This window comes from Malaclemys terrapin, chromosome 1 (assembly GCF_027887155.1).
Source record: "Malaclemys terrapin pileata isolate rMalTer1 chromosome 1, rMalTer1.hap1, whole genome shotgun sequence".
Taxonomy (NCBI): domain Eukaryota; kingdom Metazoa; phylum Chordata; order Testudines; family Emydidae; genus Malaclemys; species Malaclemys terrapin.
In genome coordinates this window covers 352,863,613-352,889,721 of record NC_071505.1, presented here as the reverse complement: position 1 = coordinate 352,889,721, position 26,109 = coordinate 352,863,613, and the positions used below count along the sequence as shown (strand labels likewise).

General features: G+C 42.4%; 2 protein-coding genes across 2 annotated transcripts; both read left to right on the top strand.

Moving 5' to 3' along the window:
- The first annotated feature begins 13,017 nt into the window (after positions 1 to 13,017).
- On the top strand, positions 13,018 to 13,965 carry LOC128834820 (olfactory receptor 52M1-like). Its single transcript, XM_054023943.1, has one exon. The coding sequence runs from the start codon at positions 13,018 to 13,020 to the stop codon at positions 13,963 to 13,965; it is 948 nt and encodes a 315-aa protein (XP_053879918.1).
- Positions 13,966 to 20,590: 6,625 nt separating this feature from the next.
- Positions 20,591 to 21,544, top strand: LOC128833590 (olfactory receptor 52R1-like). Its single transcript, XM_054021571.1, has one exon. It carries the CDS (start codon positions 20,597 to 20,599, stop codon positions 21,542 to 21,544), a length of 948 nt encoding a protein of 315 aa, XP_053877546.1. The 5' UTR covers positions 20,591 to 20,596.
- The last annotated feature ends 4,565 nt before the right edge of the window (positions 21,545 to 26,109 follow it).

The window sequence follows — 26,109 nt, the reverse complement described above, 5'->3', positions numbered from 1 at the left end:
CTGCCTCCTTTGTCCTGCTCCACCCACTTTTATTGCTTTGGCACAAGGTGGGAATCTTTCATCTCTCTGGGCCCCCATCCACGCCTCAACAATGAAAAAGTAAAAGGATTAAGATGGATTCCTCTATCATGTAACATGGTCACATGCCACTGTAAGACCCTAGTCTCCATTGTTCCTGGTTTGGCCCACACATACACAGGAAGGTTTGCAGATAAATAAACCATTTACAACCAATTGTCTGGGTCATTGGGAGCCATCAAGATTCTAAACAACCATTAATGGCCCACACTTTGCAGAGTTACAATAGGACCTGAGAGTTATACTTCATATTTTTAGCTTCAGATACAAGAATGATACACGCATACAAATAGGAGGAATATATTCAGTAGCTTATAAACATTGTTATGATACCTTACAAGAGACCTTTTGCATAAAGCATATTCCAGTTACAACACATTCACATTCATAAGCATATTTCCATAAACATATGAAGTGCAACGTCACAGTATATTCTTACTTTATTACTAATGCTGTGGAGATAGAGACCCCAGCAAGCTTCCTGGTTTCTATCTCAGCTTTGGGGGGAGAGTGGAGTCTAGTGGGTTACAGCAGGGGGTAGATAGATATGGTTTCTATATAAGAAAGCTCTACTGGGTGAAGACAACATTCCATCCAGCCCAGGGTCCTGTCTTCTGATCGTGACCAATGCCATGTGCTTCAGAGGGAATGAACAGAACAGGTAATAATTAAGTGATTCATGCCCTGTCTCTCACTCACAGCTTCTGGCAAACAGATCCTAGGGACATGATCCCAGCCCATCATGGCTAATACCCATTAATTGACCTATCCATGAACATACCTAATTTTACTGCAACTGTGTTATTGTTTTGGCCTTCATAACCTCCTCTGGCAAGAGGTCCACAGGTTGACTGTGAATAAATAATTCTTTTTGTTTGTTTTAGATCTTCTCCTTCTTAATTTCATCGGGTGACACCTAGTTCTTGTGTTATGTTAAGGATTACATTACATTTCTTCATTCAGTTTCTCCACACCTGTCATGATTTTATCAATCTCTCTCATATCCCCCTGTGTCATCTGTTTTGCAAGCTGAAATGTCCCAATCTGTTTCACCTCTTCTCCTACGTTTTCCAATTCCAACATATCTTTTTTGGGATGGGGTGATCAGATCTGCATTCAGTATTCAATATGTGGGTATAGCATGGATTTTTATAGAGGCAATAAGATATTTTCTGTCTTATTATCTACACTTTCTACATGGTTACCAACATTCTGTTCGCTTTTTTGATTGCCACTGCACATTGAGCAGATATTTTAACCCTATTCATTCACATTTGATTGTATCAACCATCTGTATCCTTATTTCTTTGGGATTTTCCTCAACTCTTCCCTCATCGCTTTGTACTAAGGGGCAGGAGGCATCTGTATATATATAAAAAGTCATTAAAGTCTATCAGCCCTAACGAGATCTCGCCTGGACAGAGGAAGGGACTAACTGCATTCTAGATAAAAAAACAGTTTTCTCAAATTTCTCTGCAGAGGGGCAGGCATGGAAGGAATGGATCCTCACCAGAAAAGGAAGAGAGAGAGGAGCTTTTGGTCCAGCCCTTTAAGACCACAGAGACTGCCAGAGAAATCTGGGGTAGGAGACAGGCACAAGGGCTGGAGAGAGGACTCTGCTAGCAGGGCGATCGCTGCAGCAGAGAGTCCAGCTGGAGGAGAAATCAGGGGTTCCAGGAGTTGGCACTTGGACACCCCAGAGAGCTCTGACCATATCCCAGTGTATGCTCCATGGTGATGTTGAAAAAAAATTAATTGACAGCCCTAGAATAAACAGTGAGGTGGCAAAATTTGCAGATGATACACCACTATTCAAGACACTTCAGTCCCAGGCAGACTGAGAGAAGCTATAGAAGGATCTCTCAAAATTGCATGACTGGGCAACAAAATGGCAGATAAAATTCAGTGTTTACAAATGCAAGTAATGCACATTGAAAACATATTCCCAGCTATACGTAGAAAATAATGGTGTCTAAATTAGCTTTTACCATTCAAGAAAAATCTTAAAGTCATTGTGGATAGTTCTCCAAAAAATCCACTCTATATGCAGTGGCAGTCCAAAAAGCCAACAGAATGTTGGGAATCATTAGGAAAGGGAGAGATAATAGGAGGGAAAATATATTGCCTCTATCTATACCTATGCTATGCCGACATATTGAATACTGTATGCAGATCTGATTGCCTCATTTCAAAAAAAGATATATTTGAATTAGAAAAGGTACAGAGAAGGGCAAGAGAAATGATTAGGGATATCAAACAATTTCGGTGTGATTTGAGATGAAAAAGACTGGGAGTTGTCAGCTTGGAAAAGAGATGACTAAGAGGGGGGTATGAGAGAGGTCCATAAAATCATGACTGGTGTGGAGAAAGTAAATAAGGAAATGTTATTTAGTCCTTCTCATAACACAAGAACTAGGTGTCACCCAATGAAATTAATAGGTAGCAGTTTTAAAACAAATGGATGGAAGTATTTTTTCACACAACTCACAGTCAGTCTCTGGAGCGCTTTGCCACAGGATGTTGTGAAGGCCAAGACTATAACGAGGTTCCAAAATGAACTAGAGATATTCATGGACGATTGGTCCATTAATGGATAGTAGCCAGGATGGGCAGAGGAGTTGACCCTAGCCTCTGTTTGCAAGAAGCTTGGAATGGGTGCTGGTGGACATTACGTGTTCTTTTCCTTCCCTGTGTCACCTGGAATTGGCCACTGTCAGAAGACAGGATACTGAACTAGAAAGATCTTTGGTCTGACCCAGTATGATTGTTCTCATGGTCACTGAGGTAGGATATGGTGTGGTCACCTGAATGTGGGTGTCTCTTGTGCTCTCCAAATTAAAACATTCTTTTAACATCCTGTGCCTGGGTTTCCAGGGCGGCCCACAGTGAGTTTAACCAATTAGGGCAAACTGAAAAGACTGGAGCTGACCCAAATGGGTGGTTATTCTAACACTTGTATTTCCCAAGCCAGCAACAGAACAGCTTTCACAATGATTTACTGATTACACAGAAAACAAAATACAGTTCGCTTACAGCAATCCCGCGTTTGGTTTCCACCAAGATAGACGATTCAAGTATGATTATGATTTTATCAAGCGGAGTGCCCTGGGGTCGGTGATGGGGCTTGTTTTGTTGAACATATTCATTAATGATCTGGATGAGGGGATGGATTTCACCCTCAGCAAGTTTGTGGATGACACTAATTTTGGGGGAGAGGTAGATACCCTTAGGGGTAGGGATAGGATCCAGAGTGACCTAGACAAATTGGAGGATATGGACAAAAGAAATCTGATGATGTTCAACAAGGACAATGCAGAGTCCTGCATGCATTGCCACAGGCTGCAAACCAACTGGCTAAGTGGCAGTTCTACAGAAAACAACCTGGGGATTACAGTGGATGAGAAGCTGCACATAAGTCAAGAGTGTGCCCTTGTTGCCAAGAAGGCTAAAGGCATATTGAGCTGCATTAGTAGGAGCTTTGCCAGCAGAATGAGGAAAATTATTATTCCCCTCTATTTGGAACTGGTGAGGCCTTATCTGGAGTATTATGTCCAGTTTGGTGGCCCTCCACTGCAGAAAGGATGTCGATAAATTGGAGGACAATAAAAATGATCACGGAGCTGGGGTACATGACTTACGAGGAGAGGCTGAAGGAACTGGGCTTATTTGGTCAGTAGAAGAGAAGGGTAAGGCAGATTTCATAGCAGCCTTCAACTAGTTGAAGGAGGTTTCCAAAGAGGTTAGAGCAAGACGAGGGGTAGTCAACCTATGGCACGCGTGCAGAAGGCGGCATGCAAGCTGATTTTCAGTGGCACTCACACTGCCTGGCACCTGGCCACCGGTCTGGGGGGCTCTGCATTTTAATTTAATTTTAAATGAAGCTTCTTAAACATTTTAAAAAACTTATTTACTTTACATACAACAATAGTTTAGTTATATATTATAGTCTTATGGAAAGAGACCTTCTAAAATGTTAAAATGTATGACTGGCATGCGAAACCTTAAAATAGAATGAATAAATGTAGACTCGGCACACCACTTCTGAAAGGTTGCCGACCCCTGAGCGAGACTGTTCTCAATGGTGGCAGAGGACAGAAGAAAAAGCAATGATCTGAAGTTGAAGTGGGAGAGGTGTAGATTGGATATTAGGAAAAAGTATTTCACTGGGAGGGTGGCGAACTATTGGAATGGGTTACCTAGGGAAGCGATGGTATCTCTATCATTAGAGGTTTTTAAGGCCCGGCTCGACATAACCCTAGCTGGGATGATTTAGGTAGATTTGGTCCTGCTTTTAGCACTGGTTGGAAAAGATGACTTCCTGAGGTCTCTTCAATCCCTAATCTTCTATAGTTCTATACTTTAAAATGCTCTATCAACGTCAAAGGACTGTCACATCAGCTCCCAGGTCAGATAAGTGAATATTTCAGATCTTACCCAAATATACACTTACAGCCAATTCTTATTAACCGAATTAAGATTTATTAAAAAAAAAAAACTAAAGAAATGAGAGTATTGGTTAAAAGATCATTATACATACAGACATGAATAGAGTTCTTAATTCAGTTTCATAGTAGAGATGGTGGGCTTCAGAGTTGCACAGAGTTCCTTCTAAATTTAGTCCATAGGTTATTGTCCAATGTCAAAGTATTCAATATCAGGGAGATCTAGGGTGTAACTGGAGACCACAATCTTGTGTCTCTAGCTTTCCCTGATGAAGCTTAAGCAGATCTGAAATAAAAAGGAAATGGTCCCAGGAGCCCTTTATACAGTTCCAGGGCAGCACAACAGTCCTTAGGTGAACAATACACTTCTGAAGTAACCTTATATTTCCTAAACATCACCAGTAATTATCTACCTGCATTAACGTAACATAATTATCCACTAAGCAGTTTATAGACAGTTTGCCACAACTTTAAAGAGACATATAGACAATGATATTATTACACCCAATTTTTACCCAATAATATTTCCTTTTGATCTTTGAATTAACAGAATACAGCCTTACACAGGAACCATTTGGTTACATGGTTCAGCTCTATCTCACTATATGTAAGCAGACTACAAGAGTCACTCTCTTCTTCCAATTCTTTAACTATACAAGTCTACATTTCAAAGCTCTAAACCAGTGTTCCCCAAATAGGGATGCCGCTAGTGTAGGGAAAGACCCTGGCGGGTTCGGGCCGGTTTGTTTACATGTTGCGTCCATAAGACCGGCCGATTGCGGCTCTCACTGGCCTCGGTTCGCTGCTCCAGGCCAATTGGAGCTGCTGGAAGACTACCTAACATGGAATGGCCCCAATTACCATATACATACTTTTCTAACATGTTTCTATACATTGAAATTAGGTGACAATGGAACAGATGCCTCGGGAGGTCGTAGAAGCACCTTCACTGGAGGCTTTTCAAAAAAAGCTGGATAGTCAACTGTCTAGGATGGTTTAGATGCAAAAAATCCTGCATCCTGGCAGGGGTCACACTAGATGATGATGTAAAATCCTTGTGTAGACCAGGTCTTAATCATACTATAGTTATGGAGCTTAACACAGGAGTACATGGGTGAAATGTAATGGCGCATTTATACAGGATGTCATTCTGGATGATCTAACGGTCCCTTCTGACCTTCAATCCTATGACTGTATTGATACAGAAAAGAAATCAGGTCCTATGCCCCTTTTCCCATAGCTACAGATGAAGGTCAAACGATGGTTGCCAGCTACAGAGTGTTAGTAACTTGAATGACGGTGGATACAGCACCCCTGTTCAGTACAGATGGGAAAATTTGTTCAATGTCTTTCCAGTACTTAAAAGCTCAGGTGCTCTGTATAGGAAAAATACCCCAGATTCACCCGATAAGCAGGCAAAGTGTTCAGCTATGGGAATCAAAGTGCCCCAAAGCTGGGACAGTCCTGGGAAGTCTGACTGAACCTAAAACATTAAATTTCAGTTCCACTGGCGAGAGGCTGGGAGGAAATGAAGAGAGAGGGCAAGAACAAACCCAGTGCAAACACTAATCCAGTCTCCATCCTGTCTATAGGTTGACCCTTTTTCCATGGCATCTTTGGGGAGAAGACAAGGCCACTATCCCCAGGAACATTTAATTAGTGTTGCTTTTACTAAGTCTGTTCCCCTGAAGTAATCCCAGTGACTGTGATTTGTGAACAGGTCTCTGAGTGGGAGCCGAAATGGACACCTGTAGTTCATCCTTCCCAAGAGTGGGGAGCTCACAAACTCCAGCAAGTTCAGAAAGCCTCAGATTCACCATGAGAGGATCATGCAGACTCAGGCTCTGCTCATCCACAAAATGACCAGTCTCTGCCAGAGGAGGAGTCCATTTCCCTTCTGGCGTGAGGGACAGACTGTGGTTACAGCAAGGAAGTCACAATTCCGAGATTTGCCTGCCATCCTCACACTCAGTCTCTGTGTGACATTGGCCAAATCCTGACTCCCTGTGCCCCAGTTTACCTATCTGTATAATGGGGATACGTTCAAAGTGACTTTCTTTTGCTAGGTGTTTTCAAGATTCTTCAATGAAAGGTGCTGAACAATAGAATGGTAGTTACTGATGAGAATTACTGATTGGTGATACCAAAACAATAGCCCTGTGTATTTACAGAAAATGTTTTTGTCCCCCCACAGTCATCTCTCTACAGATCTGTCTGTCTACTAAATATCTATCCCCACTAAGCATTTACAGGGTTTCATACCCTATGGCGCTCCACGCATTATCCCTTGTTTTCTTCCTAATTACCTATAATTTTTAAATATACACAAATACACAAAACAGCCAATTCCCCTGTGACTCTGCCCAGAGCCAAAGAAGGTCCCTTCATTACTGTTTACTCCTGAAGCTGGATAATTAGCACAGAAGCGGAGACAGTCTTGTCTCCAGCCTGTTTACATACCGATTCCCTCTTCCCCCTTAGAGGCTGAGCAAACCCCACTGGGAAATGCATAGAACTATATTATGAATGGTGCAAACCCCTGTGTTGACTCTCGGTGTGGGATCCTGCTGCAGATGCTGGGGTGAGATAGGTGTGGGACACGGCTACCTGAGGGGGATTCCCAGGGAAGAGACTTCTGTTTAAGAATTCACAGCTACCCATCACTTGCTGAGGAAGTCGTCTGCAAGAAAAACTGAGTGCAACATCGGTGTGATGGGATAGAGAGTAAGTCTGTGGTCTTTTCCAATCTGTGCAGCCATTAAACATCTTAGGGTCCTTGCCAGAGGTGGTGAGTTTCCTGCAGTATCACTGGCCAAAATTTCATTCTTCTCTATGCACCCCAGCCCATCCCGGCTCATGGCCTGCAGCTCCAAAGTGGCTGCGTTTCAGTGGCACGGTGGATCCTTCAGAATGAAAGGTGTTAGTAAATGTACAATACAAGGCAGAATTCTGAGATCGTGGCCCATATTTTGTTCAGGTCCTAATTCGGCAAATCTCCCCTTGGAGTCAGAACTGAGTAAAGACCTCAGGAGCCAGTTGTGTGTTAATGCACAGACACTGTCACCTCCTCCTCTTGCATTTCAGAGCTGTGGCTTTTAATTGGGGAACTGTTACCTGACTTTTATCTGCTGGAATGAATGGAGGTGCTAGGGGGGCTCCTCACTATAACAACCAGAAACACATTTCAGCATGGGAAAGATATATTTTCTCCTAGTTTCCTTTGAGAAGTCAGCTGAACTGTTATTCTGGAAACTGTCAAAAAACAATTCTGCGGAAAGCAGACATGCAGTTAGGGAAATTTCAGTCCAAATGCCTAAAATTTGGCAAACTTATTAGCAACTGAAAATGCGGTCTTCTTCTTGAAGGTGTCAGACAGTCTTAACTAAAGGTCGTGCCATGAGCACCGGGTACAATGGCCAAACCACTTGTGTATCTCATTCAGCTCAGCTCTTCACTCCAATAATGTCAGTGGCAAGAAGTTCCACAGGTCAAATATGCATTATGTTAACAAGTTCCTTTTATTGGTGTTATATGTTAGACTTGAAATATAACTGAATGTTCCTTTGTCCGTGTGTTATGAGACACAGTAAATATAAATGCCTGCTCTACTGTTCTACTCTCTTTATTGATAGATCCATATGGTTTAATGTTAGACGGGACCATTAGATTATCCAGTCATACCTTCTCTGTAACACAAGCCCATTAATTTTCACCCAGCTACCCCTATACTGACGCAAAGACTGTGTGTGACTAAGGCCAGATCTATCCTAGGATTTTACATCATAGAATCATAGGACCACAGGGTTAGAAGGGACCTCAGGGGTCAGCTAGTCTATCCCTCTGCCAAGATGTAGGATTTGTTGTGTCTTAGTCATCGAAGATTGATGGCTGCCCATACTTCCTTGGAAAACCTCTATTCAATGAGCTGCCATGATTACCCTGGCCATCTGTTCCATTGTCCTCCTGTTCTTACAGTTAGGAAGTTTTTCATGAGATTTAATTTAAATCTGCTGTGCTGGAGTTTGAACACATTGCCTCTTCTCCTGCCCTTTGTGGAAAGACAGAACAACTTTCTTCCAGCTCTTTATGGCGGCCTTTTGAAGTATTTGAGGACTGCTATCATGTTCCCCCCTTAATCTCCTCTTTTCCAATCCAAACATTCCCAGTTTCTTTGATCATGTGGCTTTGTATTTCACCACTTTGTGATCTTTCTCATGATAAGGTAGATGGAAAAAATCTTGCGTTCACCTAGATATCACCTCTTGGGGAGCTGATGGAAGAAACCCTACCTGTGGTGTAAGTAGTGTCTACACAGAAGCACTAAGGCAGTGCTGCTATAGCGTTTTAATTCAGACAAGCGTTCAGGCAGATTTTGCAATAAAGCATTCAGTGTGGATCTACTGACACGGAGAGCTAGAGAATCCACCGCTTCCCCTATCAGTTTGTTCCAACTGTTAAACACCCTCAGTGCTGAACATTTGCCATTATTTCCAGCTGGAATTTGTCCACATTCAGCTTCCACCCATTGCACCTTGCTTTGCCTTTCTCCTCTAGATTACAGAGGCCATCACCACGCACAGGTTTCTCCCCATGAAAGTGTCAGCTTCATAATTTTTTTGATAAGTTAAAAAGATGAAACCCTTCAAATCTCTCATGGTCCGACATTTTCTCCAGCCTCCAATCATTTTTGTGGCTCTTTTCAGCCCCATCTCCAATTTTCCAACATCCTTTTAAAATGTGGATCCCAGAACTGGATGAATTTGGTTTCCCCATGTAGAGAGGCAAAATCCATCTTCTGCTGCAACTCATCACTCCCTTTTTTATGCCTCCGAGGATTGGCCTTTTGAGTTGATTTTAAACATTGACCTCTAAATCCTTTTCAGGGTCATTGCACTGCATAATACAGTACCCCAGACCGTGGGTCAGGCCTGCATTCCCTGTTCTGAGAGAATATGTTTGCATTTGACTGTATTAATACATTCACTAATGTAAATACTCTTACCAATGCTCCAGATCAACTGATAAGGCTGCCATCTCCTTAGGGTGACAAGGTGTCCAAATTTTTAGGGACAGTCCCAATATTTGGGGCTTCTTCTTGTATAGGAGCCTATTTCCCCCCGCCTAATCTAGATTTTTTACACTTTTCATAGATTCATAGATTATAGGACTGGAAGGGACCTCGAGAGGTCATCAAGTCCAGTCCCCTGCCCGCATGGCAGGACCAAATACTGTCTAGACCATCCCTGATAGACATTTATCTAACCTACTTTTAAATATCTCCAGACACGGAGATTCCACAACCTCCCTAAGCAATTTGTTCCAGTGTTTAACCACCCTGACAGTTAGGAACTTTTTCCTAATGTCCAACCTAGACCTCCCTTGCTGCAGTTTAAACCCATTGTTTCTGGTTCTATCCTTAGAGGCTAAGGTGAACAAGTTCTCTCCCTCCTCCTTATGACACCCTTTTAGATACCTGAAAACTGCTATCATGTCCCCTCTCAGTCTTCTCTTCTCCAAACTAAACAAACCCAGTTCTTTCAGCCTTCCTTCATAGGTCATGTTCTCAAGACCTTTAATCATTCTTGTTGCTCTTCTTTGGACCCTTTCCAATTTCTCCACATCTTTTTTAAAATGCGGTGCCCAGAACTGGACACAATACTCCAGCTGAGGCCTAACCAGAGCAGAGTAGAGCGGAAGAATGACTTCTCGTGTCTTGCTCACAACACACCTGTTAATGCATCCCAGAATCATGTTTGCTTTTTTTGCAACAGCATCACACTGTTGACTCATATTTAGCTTGTGGTCCACTATAACCCCTAGATCCCTTTCTGCCGTACTCCTTCCTAGACAGTCTTTTCCCATTCTGTATGTGTGAAATTGATTTTTCCTTCCTAAGTGGAGCACTTTGCATTTGTCTTTGTTAAACTTCATCCTGTTTACCTCAGCCCATTTCTCCAATTTGTCCAGATCATTTTGAATTATGACCCTGTCCTCCAAAGTAGTTGCAATCCCTCCCAGTTTGGTATCATCCGCAAACTTAATAAGCGTACTTTCTATGCCAATATCTAAGTCGTTGATGAAGATATTGAACAGAGCCGGTCCCAAAACAGACCCCTGCGGAACCCCACTCGTTACGCCTTTCCAGCAGGATTGGGAACCATTAATAACAACTCTCTGAGTACGGTTATCCAGCCAGTTATGCACCCACCTTATAGTAGCCCCATCTAATTTGTATTTGCCTAGTTTATCGATAAGAATATCATGCGAGACCGTATCAAATGCCTTACTAAAGTCTAGGTATACCACATCCACCGCTTCACCCTTATCCACAAGGCTCGTTATCCTATCAAAGAAAGCTATCAGATTGGTTTGACATGATTTGTTCTTCACAAATCCATGCTGGCTGTTCCCTATCACCTTACCATCTTCCAAGTGTTTGCAGATGATTTCCTTAATTACTTGCTCCATTATCTTCCCTGGCACAGAAGTTAAACTAACTGGTCTGTAGTTTCCTGGGTTGTTTTTATTTCCCTTTTTATAGATGGGCACTATATTTGCCCTTTTCCAGTCTTCTGGAATCTCTCCCGTCTCCCATGACTTTCCAAAGATAATAGCTAGAGGCTCAGATACCTCCTCTATTAGCTCCTTGAGTATTCTAGGATGCATTTCATCAGGCCCAGGTGACTTGCAGGCATCTAACTTTTCTAAGTGATTTTTAACTTGTTCTTTTTTTATTTTATCCGCTAAACCTACCCCCTTCCCATTAGCATTCACTATGTTAGGCATTCCTTCAGACTTCTCGGTGAAGACCGAAACAAAGAAGTCATTAAGCATCTCTGCCATTTCCAAGTTTCCTGTTACTATTTCTCCCTCTTCACTAAGCAGTGGGCCTACCCTGTCTTTGGTCTTCCTCTTGCTTCTAATGTATTGATAAAAAGTCTTCTTGTTTCCTTTTATTCCCGTAGCTAGTTTGAGCTCATTTTGTGCCTTTGCCTTTCTAATCTTGCCCCTGCATTCCTGTGTTGTTTGCCGATATTCATCCTTTGTAATCTGTCCTAGTTTCCATTTTTTATATGACTCCTTTTTATTTTTTAGATCGTGCAAGATCTCGTGGTTAAGCCAAGGTGGTCTTTTGCCACATTTTCTATCTTTCCTAACCAGCGGAATAGCTTGCTTTTGGGCCCTTAATAGTGTCCCTTTGAAAAACTGCCAACTCTCCTCAGTTGTTTTTCCCCTCAGTCTTGATTCCCAAGGGACCTTACCTATCAGCTCTCTGAGCTTCCCAAAATCTGCCTTCCTGAAATCCATTGTCTCTATTTTGCTGTTCTCCCTTCTACCCTTCCTTAGAATTGCAAACTCTATGATTTCATGATCACTTTCACCCAGGCTGCCTTCTACTTTCACATTCTCAACGAGTTCCTCCCTATTTGTTAAAATCAAGTCTAGAACAGCTTCCCCCCTACTAGCTTTTTCAACCTTCTTTCTATCTGGTCACCTTACCTCTCCTCCTCATTTTCAGGACTCTGCCAGTCTTTGGGTTGTCCCAAATCTGCAGTGATTTTTTATTTCCTTTCAGGTCAGTGATGAAACATCAGGCCCAGGATTGATCCCTGCAGAACCCCACTAGAAAAAGCCCCAGTCACTGCAAGTGCTTTCTGAGGTCTCTCAGTCAGCTAGTCTTTGGTCCATTTTCTGTGTCCTCCAATGATATTGTAGAGTGTTATTTATTTTACCTCACCGTTTTCCCTTAATAAATTAAAATGACAGAAAAATCAAAGCTTATTGCATATGCACAGTTCTATTGATAAACCAAATGTTTACCCTAACAAAAGAATGGATTCAGGTTTCTTCACAAGACCGGTTTTGCATAAACCTTGTCATTGACTAGCATTATTTATATTCTTTGAATTTTATTCTTGAACTAACCCGATACCAGCTTTTCCATAGTTTCCTAATCCTTTCAAATCTTTTTTTAATCTTTACCTTCAGTTTTTTAATAATTTACATTTAAAACACAGGAATTGCCCTAATTTTTTTCTAGAATTCCTTTTCTTCTTCAGCTACTTAATATCCTAATTCCTGGTGATCCTTAGCTTTACCAACTATGGATATTTAAGTGATGTCTTTAAAGTCCCACACTCGTGTTTCCTGCTGCTGCCTCTTGAGGTTACTCCACGCTGACACGTAGGAATTATTGATGCATGGAGTATCACAAAATATTGAATTGGCGTTAGATGGGTTTGTTGTTCATAGTTCATTTCTCTAAATAATGATAATGTTATTTTTCAGTGTGTGAAGAGTGACCAATCTGCTTCACCCATAAGAACAGCCTCCAGTAGTGCATGTACTGTCTTATATTAACATTGTCTCTCTATTCAGGCATTAGAACTGCAACCATCATCCTAGACCCTGGGCACGTACAGAAAGTCAGGGGAACGTACAGTACATGAAGGTGACACCCTTGTGCCTCAGAGTTTGACACCTTCACCCCTACTCCATGTCAGACTCCAACACAACCGACATCAACAACCCCTCCACCTTCATCCTGCAGGGCATTCCTGGTCTTGAGGCATCCCATGTCTGGATTTCCATCCCCTTCTGCACCATGTACATCATAGCCATCTTGGGGAACGTCACTATCCTGTTCATCGTAAAGATAGAGCACAGCCTCCATGGGCCCATGTACTATTTCCTCTGCATGCTGGCCATCACCGACCTGGTCCTGTCCACGGCCACTGTGCCCAAAATGCTGAGTAACTTCTGGTTCAATTCCAGGGAGATAGATTTCAATGCCTGCCTCACCCAGATGTACTTCATTCACTGCTTCTTAATGATGGAGTCTGGGATCCTCATGGCCATGGCTTTGGATCGCTACGTGGCCATCTGTGATCCCCTGAGACATTCCACCATCCTGACAAATTGTGCTGTGGCCAAGGTTGGACTAGCCATGGTGCTGCGCTGTGGCATAATTGCATTGCCCTTTCCCTTACTAGTGAGGCAGTGGCCATATTGCAGAACCAATATCATCCCCCACACATACTGCAAGCACATAGCTGTGGTAAATCTGGCCTGTGCCGACACGCGCATCAGTAGTTACTACGGCCTCCTTGTGATCTTCTCTGTAGCAGGTCTGGATCTGCTTTTTATCACCGTGTCCTATATCCAGATCCTCAGGGCCATCTTCAGCCTTCCCACAAAGGATGCCCGGCTCAAGACTTTTGGGACCTGCGGCTCCCATCTTTGCTGCATATTATCTTTCTACCTTCCAGAATTCTTCTACTCCCTCATGCACCGGTTTGGCGACAAAGTGCCCCTACATGTCCTTGTTCTCATTGCCAATGTGTATCCTCTGGTGCCCCCCTTGCTTCACCCCATCATTTATGGGGTAAGGACAAAACAGATACGGGACAGGCTGCTCCGGCTCTTTACTCGTAAAGGGACCTAAATGTTTTATTCTGGTGCCCTGGCTCTGTGTAGAGATGTCTGGTGTGTAGAGATGGCTGGTGACATGGTGCTGGGCCCCCTTTCCTGAATCACTTCCTGGACAGTCAGAGAGACCTCTAACCCTTTTATGACCTTATTGTGCTGTGTCAGTATGACAATCTGGGGAATCAGTCTATGTACAATTCACTGGTTTGAAACCTTTGTAATTACTGAAAACTAGACCCCTGCAGGCCCGCCCCTGCCCTGGCTCTTCCAACAAGACTCCTTCCCTGTTGTGCCTCTTCCTCACAAAGGCCCCACTTCTGTTGCTCGTTCCTCTCTTCCCCTCCCCTTGTCAGTCACTGTATTCCTCCACTCTCCCCACCCCAGTTTATGGGAGCCATTTCAGATTTTTTTAGGCGTTGCCACTTTAACCGTCTAATTTTCTGGCAGAAGAAAAGTATATAATTTCTATATACAAGAAAGAAAAGTAAATGTATATTAAACCCACTCAGCTCTAATATAAACATGTTCTGACATCTTGTGGAAAGTCACTTAAGGAACACAGTTTAGGATTAAAATTTTAATGTATATGTGACAGGATCGGTCACAGAGATCCCGCTGGGACTGTCATCTGATGTGCTGAAATTACCTCTTAGCCAGTCTTCCCTGACAGCTTGGGATTTTCAGAACCCTGTCTTGTTGAGAAAGACATGCTAGCCTTCAGCAACATAGACCAAAGGTCAGGGCCATGCCCCCAACGCTGCAGACTTAAATGAAAACAGCTCAACAAGTTACCTGTTTCCAGCACCCAGACACCAAGCTCCCAATGGGATCCAAACCACAAATAAATCAGAAACAGAAACAGAAAATAAAAGGTACAGTGACTAGAGTGAAATTTCTGCAAGCTGCATGGACACTTTTCAAAGACACCATAACAGATGCCCAAGTTAAATGTATACCCCAAATAAAAAAAAAAAAGTAAAAGAACTAAAAAAGAGCCACTGTGGCTTAACAACCATGTAAAAGAAGCAGTGAGAGATAAAAAGACATCTTTTAAAAAATGGAAGTCAAATCTTAGTGAGGTAAATAGAAAGAAGAATAAACACTGCCAAAGGGGGATCCAGTGGCCATAGTGTACTTAGATTTCCTGAAAACGTTTGACAAGGCCCCTGACCAAAGGCTCTTACATAACATAAGTCGTCATGGGATGAGAGGGAAGATCCTTTCATGGACTGAGAGCTGGTTAAGAGACAGGGAACAAAGGATAGGAATAAATTGTAAATTTTCTGAATGGAGAGGGGTTAACTCGTGGTGTTCCACCAAGGTCAGTCCTAGGACTGACCCTATTCAACTTATTCATAAATGATCTGAAGAAAGGGGTAAACAGTGAGGTGGCAAAGTTTGCAGACGATACTAAACTGCTCAAGATAGTTAAGACCAAAGAAAACTGTGAAGAACTTCAAAAAGATCTCAAAAAAACTAAGTAATTGGGCAACAAAATGGCAAATGAAATTTAATGTGGATAAATGTAAAGTAATGCACATTGGGAAAAATAACCCAATATGATGGGGGCTAATTTAGCTACAATTAATCAGGAAAGAGATCTTGTATAGTTCTCTGAAGACGTCCAAGCAGCATGCTGCGGTGGTCAAAAAAGCAAACAGGATGTTAGGAATCATTACAAAGGAATAGAGAATAAGATGGAGAATATCTTACTGCCCTTATATAAATCCATGGTACACCCCCATCTTGAGTACTGCGTACAGATGTGTTTTCCTCATCTCAAAAAAAAGATATACTGGCATTAGAGAAAGTTCAGAGAAGGGCAACTAAAACGATTAGAGGGTTGGAATGGGTCCCATAGGAGGAGAGATTAAAGAGGCTAGGACTTTTCAGCTTGGAAAAGAGGAGACTAAGGGGGGATGTGATAAAGGTATTTAAAATCATGAGTGGCGTGGAGAAAGTGAATAAGGAAAAATTATTTACCTGTTCCCATAATGTAACAACTAGGGGCCACCAAATGAAATTAATGGGCAGCAGGTTTAAAACAAATAAAAGGAAGTTCTTCAAACAGTGCACAGTCAACCTGTGGAACTCCTTGCCTGAGGAGATTGTAAAGGCTAGGACTATAACAGGGTTTAAAAGAGAACTAGATAAATTCCTGGAGGTTAAGTCCATTAATGGCTATTAGCCAGGATGGGTAAGGAATGGTGTCGCTAGCCTCTGTATGCCAGAGGGTGGAGATGGATGGCAGGAGAGAGATCACTTGATCATTACCTGTTAGGTTCACTCCCTCTGGGGCACCTGGCATTGGCCACTATTGGTAGACAGGATACTGGGCTGGATGGACCTTTGGTCTGACCCAGTATGGCCATTCCTATGTTCTTATGTATAATGCTTATACAGGGTAAATTCATAAATTGCCCTCCCTCTATAACACTGATAGAGAGATGTGCAAAGATGTTTGCTCCCCCAAGTATTAATCATTTACCCTGGGTTTATTAATAAACAAAAGTCATTTTATTAAGCATAAAAAGTAATATTCAATGGTTTCAAATGAGAAGAGACAGAACTACATAAGTCACACATGCAAAATAAAGCAAAAACATGCAAATCTAAACCTAATACATTAAGAAACTGATTACAGGATGTATCTCACCTTCAAAGATGTTCCGATACATTTCTCTCACAGACCAGCCTACATCCTATACTGGGCCCTACCCTTTCCCCTGGTACATTCTTTAATAGATCCAGCAGACATCTCCAGTAGTAACCAGGTGTTTTCTCATGACTGGTGGCCTCCTTTGTCCTGCTCTGCCCTCTTTTATAGCTTTGGCACAAGGTGGGAATCTTTCATCTCTCTGGGCCCTCATCCACGCCTCAACAATGAAAAAGTAAAAGGATTAAGATGGATTCCTCTATCATGTAACATGGTCACATGCCACTGTAAGACCCTAGTCTCCATTGTTCCTGGTTTGGCCCACACATACACAGGAAGGTTTGCAGATAAATAAGCCATTTACAACCAATTGTCTGGGTCATTGGGAGCCATCAAGATTCTGGCCCAAACTTAATTAATTAATGGCCCACACTTTGCAGAGTTACAATAGGATCTGAGAGTTATACTTCATATTTTTAGCTTCAGATACAAGAATGATACATGCATACAAATAGGAGGAATATACTCTGTGGGTTATAAACTTTGTTAAGATACCTTACAAGAGATCTTTTGCATAAAGAATATTCCAGTTACAACACATTCACATTCATGAGCGTATTTCCATAAACTTATGAAGTGCAACGTCACAATATATTCTTACTTTATTACTAATGCTGTGGAGATAGAGACCCCAGCAAGCTTCCTGGTTTCTATCTCAGCTTTGGGGGGAGAGTGGAGTCTAGTGGGTTACAGCAGGGGGTAGATAGATATGGTTTCTATATAAGAAAGCTCTACTGGGTGAAGACAACATTCCATCCAGCCCAGGGTCCTGTCTTCTGATCGTGACCAATGCCATGTGCTTCAGAGGGAAAGAACAGAACAGGTAATAATTAAGTGATTCATGCCCTGTCTCTCACTCACAGCTTCTGGCAAACAGATCCTAGGGGCATGATCCCAGCCCATCGTGGCTAATACCCATTAATTGACCTATCCATGAACATACCTAATTTTACTGCAACTGTGTTATTGTTTTGGCCTTCATAACCTCCTCTGGTAAGAGGTCCACAGGTTGACTGTGAATAAATAATTCTTTTTGTTTGTTTTAGATCTTCTCCTTCTTAATGTCATTGGGTGACACCTAGTTCTTGTGTTATGTTAAGGGTTACATTATATTTCTTCATTCAGTTTCTCCACACCTGTCATGATTTTATCAATCTCTCTCATATCCCCCTGAGTCATCTGTTTTGCAAGCTGAAATGTCCCAATCTGTTTCACCTCTTCTCCTACGTTTTCCAATTCCAACATATCTTTTTTGGGATGGGGTGATCAGATCTGCATTCAGTATTCAATATGTGGGCATAGCATGGATTCCTATAGAGGCAATACGATATTTTCTGTCTTATTATCTACACTTTCTACATGGTTACCAACATTCTGTTCGCTTTTTTGATTGCCACTGCACATTGAGCAGATATTTTAACCCTATTCATTCACATTTGATTGTACCAACCATCTGTATCCTTATTTCTTTGGGATTTTCCTTTACTCTTCCCTCACCCTCTTTGTAGTAAGGGACAGGAGGCATCTGTGTGTGTGTGTATATATATCTATATATATCTATATCTATAGATATAGATATAGATAGATAGATATAAAGTAGTCATTAGATCTCACTTGGAGAGAGAAAGGAGTAAATGTATTCTAGATAAAAACCAGTTTTCTCCAGCTTCTCTGCAGAGGGGCGGGCGTGGAAGGAATGGATCCTCACCAGAAAAGGAAGAGAGAGAGGAGGTGTTGGTCCAGCCCTTTAAAACCACAGAGACTGCCAGAGAAATCTGGGGTAGGAGACAGGCACAAGGGCCTGAGAGGGGACTCTGCTAGCAGGGCGATGGCTGCAGCAGAGAGTCCAACTGGAGGAGAAATCAGGGGGTCCAGGAGTTGGCACTTGGACACCCCAGAGAGCTCTGACCATATCCCAGTGTATGCTCTAGGGTGATGTTGAAACAAAAAATTCATTGCTTGACAGCCCTTGTAAACAGTGAAGTGGCAAAATTTACAAAACTATTCAAGACAGTTTAAGTCCCTGAGAAAAGCTACAAAATTATCTCTCAAAACGACATTACTGGGCAACACAATGGCAGATAAAATTCAGTGTTGACAAATGCAAGTAATGCACATTGGAAAACATATTCCCAGCTATTCAGAGAAAATGATGGGGTCTAAATTAGCTTTTACCATTCAAGAAAGTCCTTGAAGTTATTGTGGATAGTTCTCCAAAAACATCCACTCAATATGCAGTGGCAGTCCAAAAAGCCAACAGAATGTTGGGAATCATTAGGAAAGGGAGAGATAATAGGAGGGAAAATATATTGCCTCTATCTATACCTATGCTATGCCGACATATTGAATACTGCATGCAGATCTCGTTGCCCCATCTAATAAAAAGATATATTTGAATTGGGAAAGGTACAGAGAAGGGCAAGAGAAATGATTAGGGCTATCAAACAATTTCGGTATGATTTGAGATGAAAAAGACGGGAGTTGGCAGCTTGGAGAAGTGATGACTAAGGGGGGTATGCGAGAAGTCTATAAAATTATGACTGGTGTGGAGAAAGTAAATAGGGAAAGGTTATTTACTCCTTCTCATAACACAAGAACTAGGGGTCACCCAATGAAATTAATAGGTAGCAGGTTTAAAACAAATGAAAGGAAGTATTTTTTCGCACAACTCACTGTCAGCCTCTGGAACTCTTTGCCACAAACGAACTAGAGATATTCATGGATGATTAGTCCATTAATGCATAGTAACCAGGATGGGAAGAGGTGTTGTCCCTAGCCTCTGTTTGCAAGAGGCTGGGAATGGGTGCTGGCGGACATTGCCTGTTCTTCTCATTCCCTCTGTGTCACCTGGAATTGGCCACTGTCAGAAGACAGGATACTGGACTAGACAGATCTTTGGTCTGACCCAGTACGATAGTTCTCATGGTCACTAAGGTAGGACATGATGTGTTCACATGGATGTGGGTGTCTCTAGTGCTCTCTAAAGTAAAATAATAGTTTTAGCATCTTGTTACTGGGGTTCCAGGGTGGCCCACAGTGAGTTTAACCAATTAGGGCAAACTGCAAAGACTGGAGCTGACCCAAATGGGTGGTTATTCTAACACTTGTATTTCCCAAGCCAGCAACAGAACAGCTTTCACAATGATTTACTGATTACACAGAAAACAAAATACAGTTCGCTTACAGCAACCGCGCGTTTGGTTTCCACCAGGATAGAAAAGTCAATTATGATGATGATTTTTCAGTCTGTTCTCCATTCTCATACATGTCTGGGAAATCCCCTTCATATTTGTTATATCCTTTCTAGAGACAAAGTGACCAAAACTGAGTACATATCCAGCGGAGGTTATTCTCTATCCCATTCCTTAGGCTTCCAAAGATTGTGTTTCATTTTGCCTCTGCTGCGAATGAGCAGGTGTTTCAATTGAGCTGCTATTAATCATGCCCAGGTCTTTTCCCTGAGGTATGTTCCAGATGGGATGTTTACCCCTGGCACATGTCTTGACAAAGGCTTGGATTTTTTTCCACTTTCAGATTTTGAGAAATCAGATAAATGTGTAACTCCCTACAACATGGATTTTCTAGCCTGGGTTTCATTGCATTAAGGAATGGATAACCAGTATCCACACATGTGTTTCCCACTGCTGCCTCTTAAAGTTCCTCTACCCTGACATGTAAGAATTATTGATACAAGGAATATCATAAAATATGGAATTGGCATTAGAAGGGTCCTGAATTTCCCTGAATTATGAAAATGTCATTTCTCAGTGTGTGAAGAGTGACCAATCTGTTTCACCCATGAAAACAGCCTCCAGTAGTGCATGTAGAGTCTTATATTAATACTGTCTCTCCATCCAGGCATTTGAACTTCAACCATCACCCTATACCCTGGGCACATACAGGAAGTCAGGGACAACTTCTCCTCTACTCCATGTCAGATTCCAACACAACCAATTTCACCAACCCCTCCACCTTCATTCTGCTTGGTATTCCTGGCCTGGAGGCAGCCCATGTCTGGATCTCCATCCCCTTCTGTACCATGTACACCATAGCCGTCTTGGGGAACTTCACCATCCTGTTCATCGTGAAGACGGAGCAGAGCCTCCATGGGCCCATGTACTATTTCCTCTGCATGCTGGCCATCACCGACCTGGTCCTGTCCACGGCCACTGTGCCCAAAATGCTGAGTAACTTCTGGTTCAATTCCAGGGAGATCGATTTCAGTGCCTGCCTCACCCAGATGTACTTCATTCACTGCTTCTCAGTGATGGAATCTGGGATATTTGTGGCCTTGGCTTTGGATCGCTATGTGGCCATCTGTGATCCCCTGAGACATTCCACCACCCTCACAAATTCTGTTGTGGCCAAGATTGGCCTGGCTGTGCTGCTGCGCAGCGGCATACTTACATTGCCCTATCCCTTCCTAGTGAGGCAATGGCCATATTGCAGAACCAACATCATCCCCCATTCCTACTGTGATCACATAGCTGTGGTGAAGCTGGCCTGTGCCGATACCTGCATCAGTAGTTACTATGGTCTCTTTGTAGTATTCTCTGTGATTGGTCTGGATGTGCCTTTTATCACTGTGTCCTATATCCAGATCCTCAGGGCCATCTTCAGCCTTCCCACAAAGGATGCCCGGCTCAAGACTTTTGGGACCTGTGGCTCCCACCTTTGTTGCATATTATCTTTCTACATTCCAGAATTCTTCTCCTCCCTCGTTCACCGGTTTGGCCACAAAGTGCCCCTACATGTCCTTGTTCTCATTGCCAATGTGTACCTGCTTGTGCCCCCCTTGCTTCACCCCATCATTTATGGGGTGAGGACAAAACAGATCCGGGACAGGCTGCTCCGGCTCTTTACTCGTAAAGGGACCTAATTCTTTTATCCTGTTCCTCTGTCTCTGTGTAGAGATGGCTGGTGACATGGTGCTGGGCCATCTTCCCTGAACCACTTCCTGGACAGTCAGAGAGATATTAAACCCTTTTATGACCGTACTGTGCTGTGGCAGCATGACAAACTGGGGAATCAGTCTATGTACAATTCACTGGTTTGAAACCTTTTTAATTACTGAAAGCTGGACCCCTGCAGGCCCGCCCCCTGCCCTGGCTCTTCCAACAAGACTCCTTCCCTGTTGTGCATCTTCCCCACAAAGGCCCCACTTCTGTTGCTCATTCCTCTCTTCCCCTCTCCTTGTCAGTCACTGTATCCTTTTCACCTCCACTGTTTCCACCCCTAGATGTACGGGAGCCATTTCAGATTTTGGTAGGCGTTGCCACTTTAACCATCTAGTTTTGTGGCAGAAGGATAGTATCTAATTCATATATAAAAGAAAGAAAAGTAAATGAATATTAAACCCACTCAGCTCTAATACAAACACGTACTGACAACTTGTGGGACGTCACTTAAGGGACACCATTTGGGATTAAAATGTTAATACATATGTGATGGGATCGGTCACAGAGATCCCCCTGGGACTGTCACCAAATGTGCTGAAATTACCTCTGAACCAGTCTTCCCTGCCATTATGGGATTTCCAGAACCCTTTATTGTTGAGCCAGACATGCTAGCCTGCTGCAACACAGACCCAGGGTCTGGGCCACACCCCCACAGCAGCAGACTTAACTGAAAACAGCTCAACAATGAATGAACAGAACAGGTAATAATTAAGTGATTCATGCCCTGTCACCCACTCTCAGCTTCTGGCAAACAGACGCTAGGGACATGATCCCTGCCCATTGTGCATAATGGACATCGATTGACTATCCTCCATGAACTTACCTAATTTTACTGGAACCATGTTATTGTTTTGGCCTTCATAACCTCCTCTGGCCAAGAGTTCCACAGTCTGATTGTGAATAAATAATTCTTTGTGTTTGCTTTAGATTTGCTCTCTATTAATTTCATTGGGTGACACCTATTGCTTGTGTTATTTGAAGGAGTACATACTATTTCTTTATTAAATTTCTCCACACCTGTCATGATTTTATAGATCTCTCTTTGTCATAAATATAAAAGGAAGGGTAGCAACCTTTATATGTGCAATAACATAAAATCCCTCCTGGCCAGAGGAACAGAATCACTTACCTGTAAGGGGTTAATCAGTTCAATTAACCTAGTTGGCACCTGACCAGAAGGACCAATGGGGAAAGAAGATACTTTCAAATCTGCAGTGGGGGAAGGTTTTGTTGGTGCTCTTTTTGTTGGTTCCCTCTCAGGACAAAGAGAGAGACCAAGCAGGTAAACCAGCTCCTAACAAGATCCTGAACTGACACATCTAAAATTACAGAAATTGTAAAAATAATGAGGAGTCCTTGTGGCCCTTAGAGACTAATGAATTTATTTGGACAGAAGCTTTCGTGGGCTAGAACTCACTTCATCAGATGAATGAAGTGAAAAATACAGGAGCAGATATAAATACATGAAAGGATGGAGGTTACTTTACCAAGTGTGAGGTCAGTCTAATGAGATAAATCAATTAACAGCAGGATACCAAGGGTGGAAAAATAACTTTTGAAGTGGTAAGAGAGTGGCCCATTACAGAAAGTTGACAAGAAGGTGTGAGTAAAAGTAGGGAGAAATTAGTATTGGGGAAATTAAATTTAGGTTTTGTAATGACCAAACCACTCCCAATCTTTATTCAGGCCTAATCTGATGGTATCCAATTTGCAAATTAATTCCAGTTCTGCAGCTGCATGTTGGAATCTGTTCTCGAAGCTTTTTTGTTGAAAAATTGCCACTTTGAGGTCTGTTATTGAGTGACCAGAGAGACTGAAGTGTTCGCCAAGTGGTTTTTGAATGTTATGATTCCTGATGTCAGATTTGTTTCCATTTATTCTTCATCTCAGGCATTGGCACCCTGACAGCAAGATTATCTGGCTACGTAGACTCTCTCTTCAGGCCCTAAGCTACCAGCACTCCCAGCTGTCTTCGAGACACCACTGACTTCCTGAGGAAACTACAATCCATTAGTGATCTTCCAGAAAACACCATCCTGGCCACTATGGATGTAGAAGTGGTTGGGGCATTTCAAAACCTAAACTTAATTTCCCCAATACTAATTTCTCATTACTGTTACTCAAACATTACTCTTACTCTAACATATCTGTTATGGGCAACTCTCTTACCACTTCAAAAGTTATTTTTCCTCCTTTGGTATCCTGCTGTCAATTAAATTGTCTTGTTAGACTAATCTCACACTTGGTAAAGCAACCCCATCCTTTCATGTATTTATACCTGCTCCTGTATTTTTCACTTCATGCATCTGATGAAGTTGTTTCTAGCCCATGAAAGCTTATGTCCAAATCAATTTGTTAGTCTCTAAGGTGCCACAAGGACCCTTCGTTGTTTTTGCTGGTATAGTCTAACATGGCTACCACTCTAGAAATTGTAAGTAATAGCAAGGAAATACGTTAGATTACTACCTGAAAGGGGGTTCCAAAGAGGATGGATCTGGACCTTTCTCAATGTAGCACATGACAGAACAAGGAGCCATGGTCTCAAGTTGCAGTGTAGGAGGTTTAGGTTGGATATTAGGAAAAACTTTTTCACTAGGAGAGTGGTGAAGCATTGGAATGTGTTACCTAGGGAGGTGGTGGAATCTTCTTCCTTAGAGGTATTCAAGGTCAGGCTTGACAAAGCCCTGGCTGGGATGATTTAGTTGGGGATTGGTCCTGCTCTGAGCAGGGGGTTGGACTAGATGACCTCCTCAGGTCCCTTCCAACCCTGATATTCTATGATTCTATGATTCTAGATTATCTTTTGTTTTAGCTTGTGAATTTTCCCTATGCTAAGAGGGAGGTTTATTCCTGTTTTTGCAACTATGAAGATGAGCCTAGAGGGGAATCCTCTGTGTTTTAAATCTTTTTATTTACCCTGTAAAGTTATCTTCCATCCTGATTTTGCCAGTGTGATTCTATTGCTTTTTTATATATATATATAATTCTTCTTTTAAGAACCTGATTGATTTTCAGTCCCCTAAAAACCAGGGATTTGGTCTGTGCTCACTTTGTTAACCTAGTGGTTGGTATATTATTCTCAAGCTCCCCCAGGAAAGGGGATGAAGGGGCTTAGTGGGATATTTTGGGGGGGATAGGGCTTCAAGTGGACCCTCCCTGAATGTTTGTTTAAATCACTTGGTGATGGGGGCAATAAAGTCACAAGGAAAGGAATTTGTGCCTTAGGGAAGTTATTAACCTAAGCTGAAGAAATATAATTTTAGGTGGTCTTTCATGTGGGTCTGCATATCTGTACCCCAGAGTTCAGAGTGATGAGGGAACCCTGACACTCTCATACCCCAAGGCATCTCTTTTCCAAGCTGAAATGTCCAAAACTGTTCCACCTCTTCTCCTACATTTAATACCCCTAATCATTTCTATTGCCCTTCTTTTCCAATTCCAACATTATTTTTTAGATGGGGTGACCAGATCTGCATTCAGTATTCAATATGTGGGCATAGCATAGATTTATAGAGGCAATAATAATAATAATAATAATTAAGGGAGATATCCCATCTCCTAGAACTGGAAGGGAACTTGAAAGGTCATTGAGTCTAGCCCCCTGCCTTCACTAGCTGGACCAAGTACTGATTTTGCCCCAGATCCCCCAGTGGCCCCCTCAAGGATTGAACTCACAACCCCGGGTTTAGCAGGCTAATGCTCAAACCACTGAGCTATCCCTCCCCCCAAATAAGATATTTTCTGTCTTATTATAGATTCATAGATTCATAGATTATAGGACTGGAAGGGACCTCGAGAGGTCATCGAGTCCAGTCCCCTGCCCGCATGGCAGGACCAAATACTGTCTAGACCATCCCTGATAGACATTTATCTAACCTACTCTTAAATATCTCCAGAGACGGAGATTCCACAACCTCCCTAGGCAATTTGTTCCAGTGTTTAACCACCCTGACAGTTAGGAACTTTTTCCTAATGTCCAACCTAGACCTCCCTTGCTGCAGTTTAAATCCATTGTTTCTGGTTCTATCCTTAGAGGCTAAGGTGAACAAGTTCTCTCCCTCCTCCTTATGACACCCTTTTAGATACCTGAAAACTGCTATCATGTCCCCTCTCAGTCTTCACTTTTCCAAACTAAACAAACCCAGTTCTTTCAGCCTTCCTTCATAGGTCATGTTCTCAAGACCTTTAATCATTCTTGTTGCTCTTCTTTGGACCCTTTCCAATTTCTCCACATCTTTTTTAAAATGCGGCGCCCAGAACTGGACACAATACTCCAGCTGAGGCCTAACCAGAGCAGAGTAGAGCGGAAGAATGACTTCTCGTGTCTTGCTCACAACACACCTGTTAATGCATCCCAGAATCTACACCTTCTACATGGTTACCAACATTCTGTTCGCTTTTTTGATTGCCACTGCACATTGAGCAGATATTTTAACCCTATTCATTCACATTTGATTGTATCAACCATCTATATCCTTATTTCTTT

Bases quoted from the DNA above. Each gene is read 5' to 3' on its own strand.
- LOC128833590 (XM_054021571.1), top strand. From the start codon at position 20,597: ATGTCAGATTCCAACACAACCAATTTCACCAACCCCTCCACCTTCATT.
- LOC128834820 (XM_054023943.1), top strand. From the start codon at position 13,018: ATGTCAGACTCCAACACAACCGACATCAACAACCCCTCCACCTTCATC.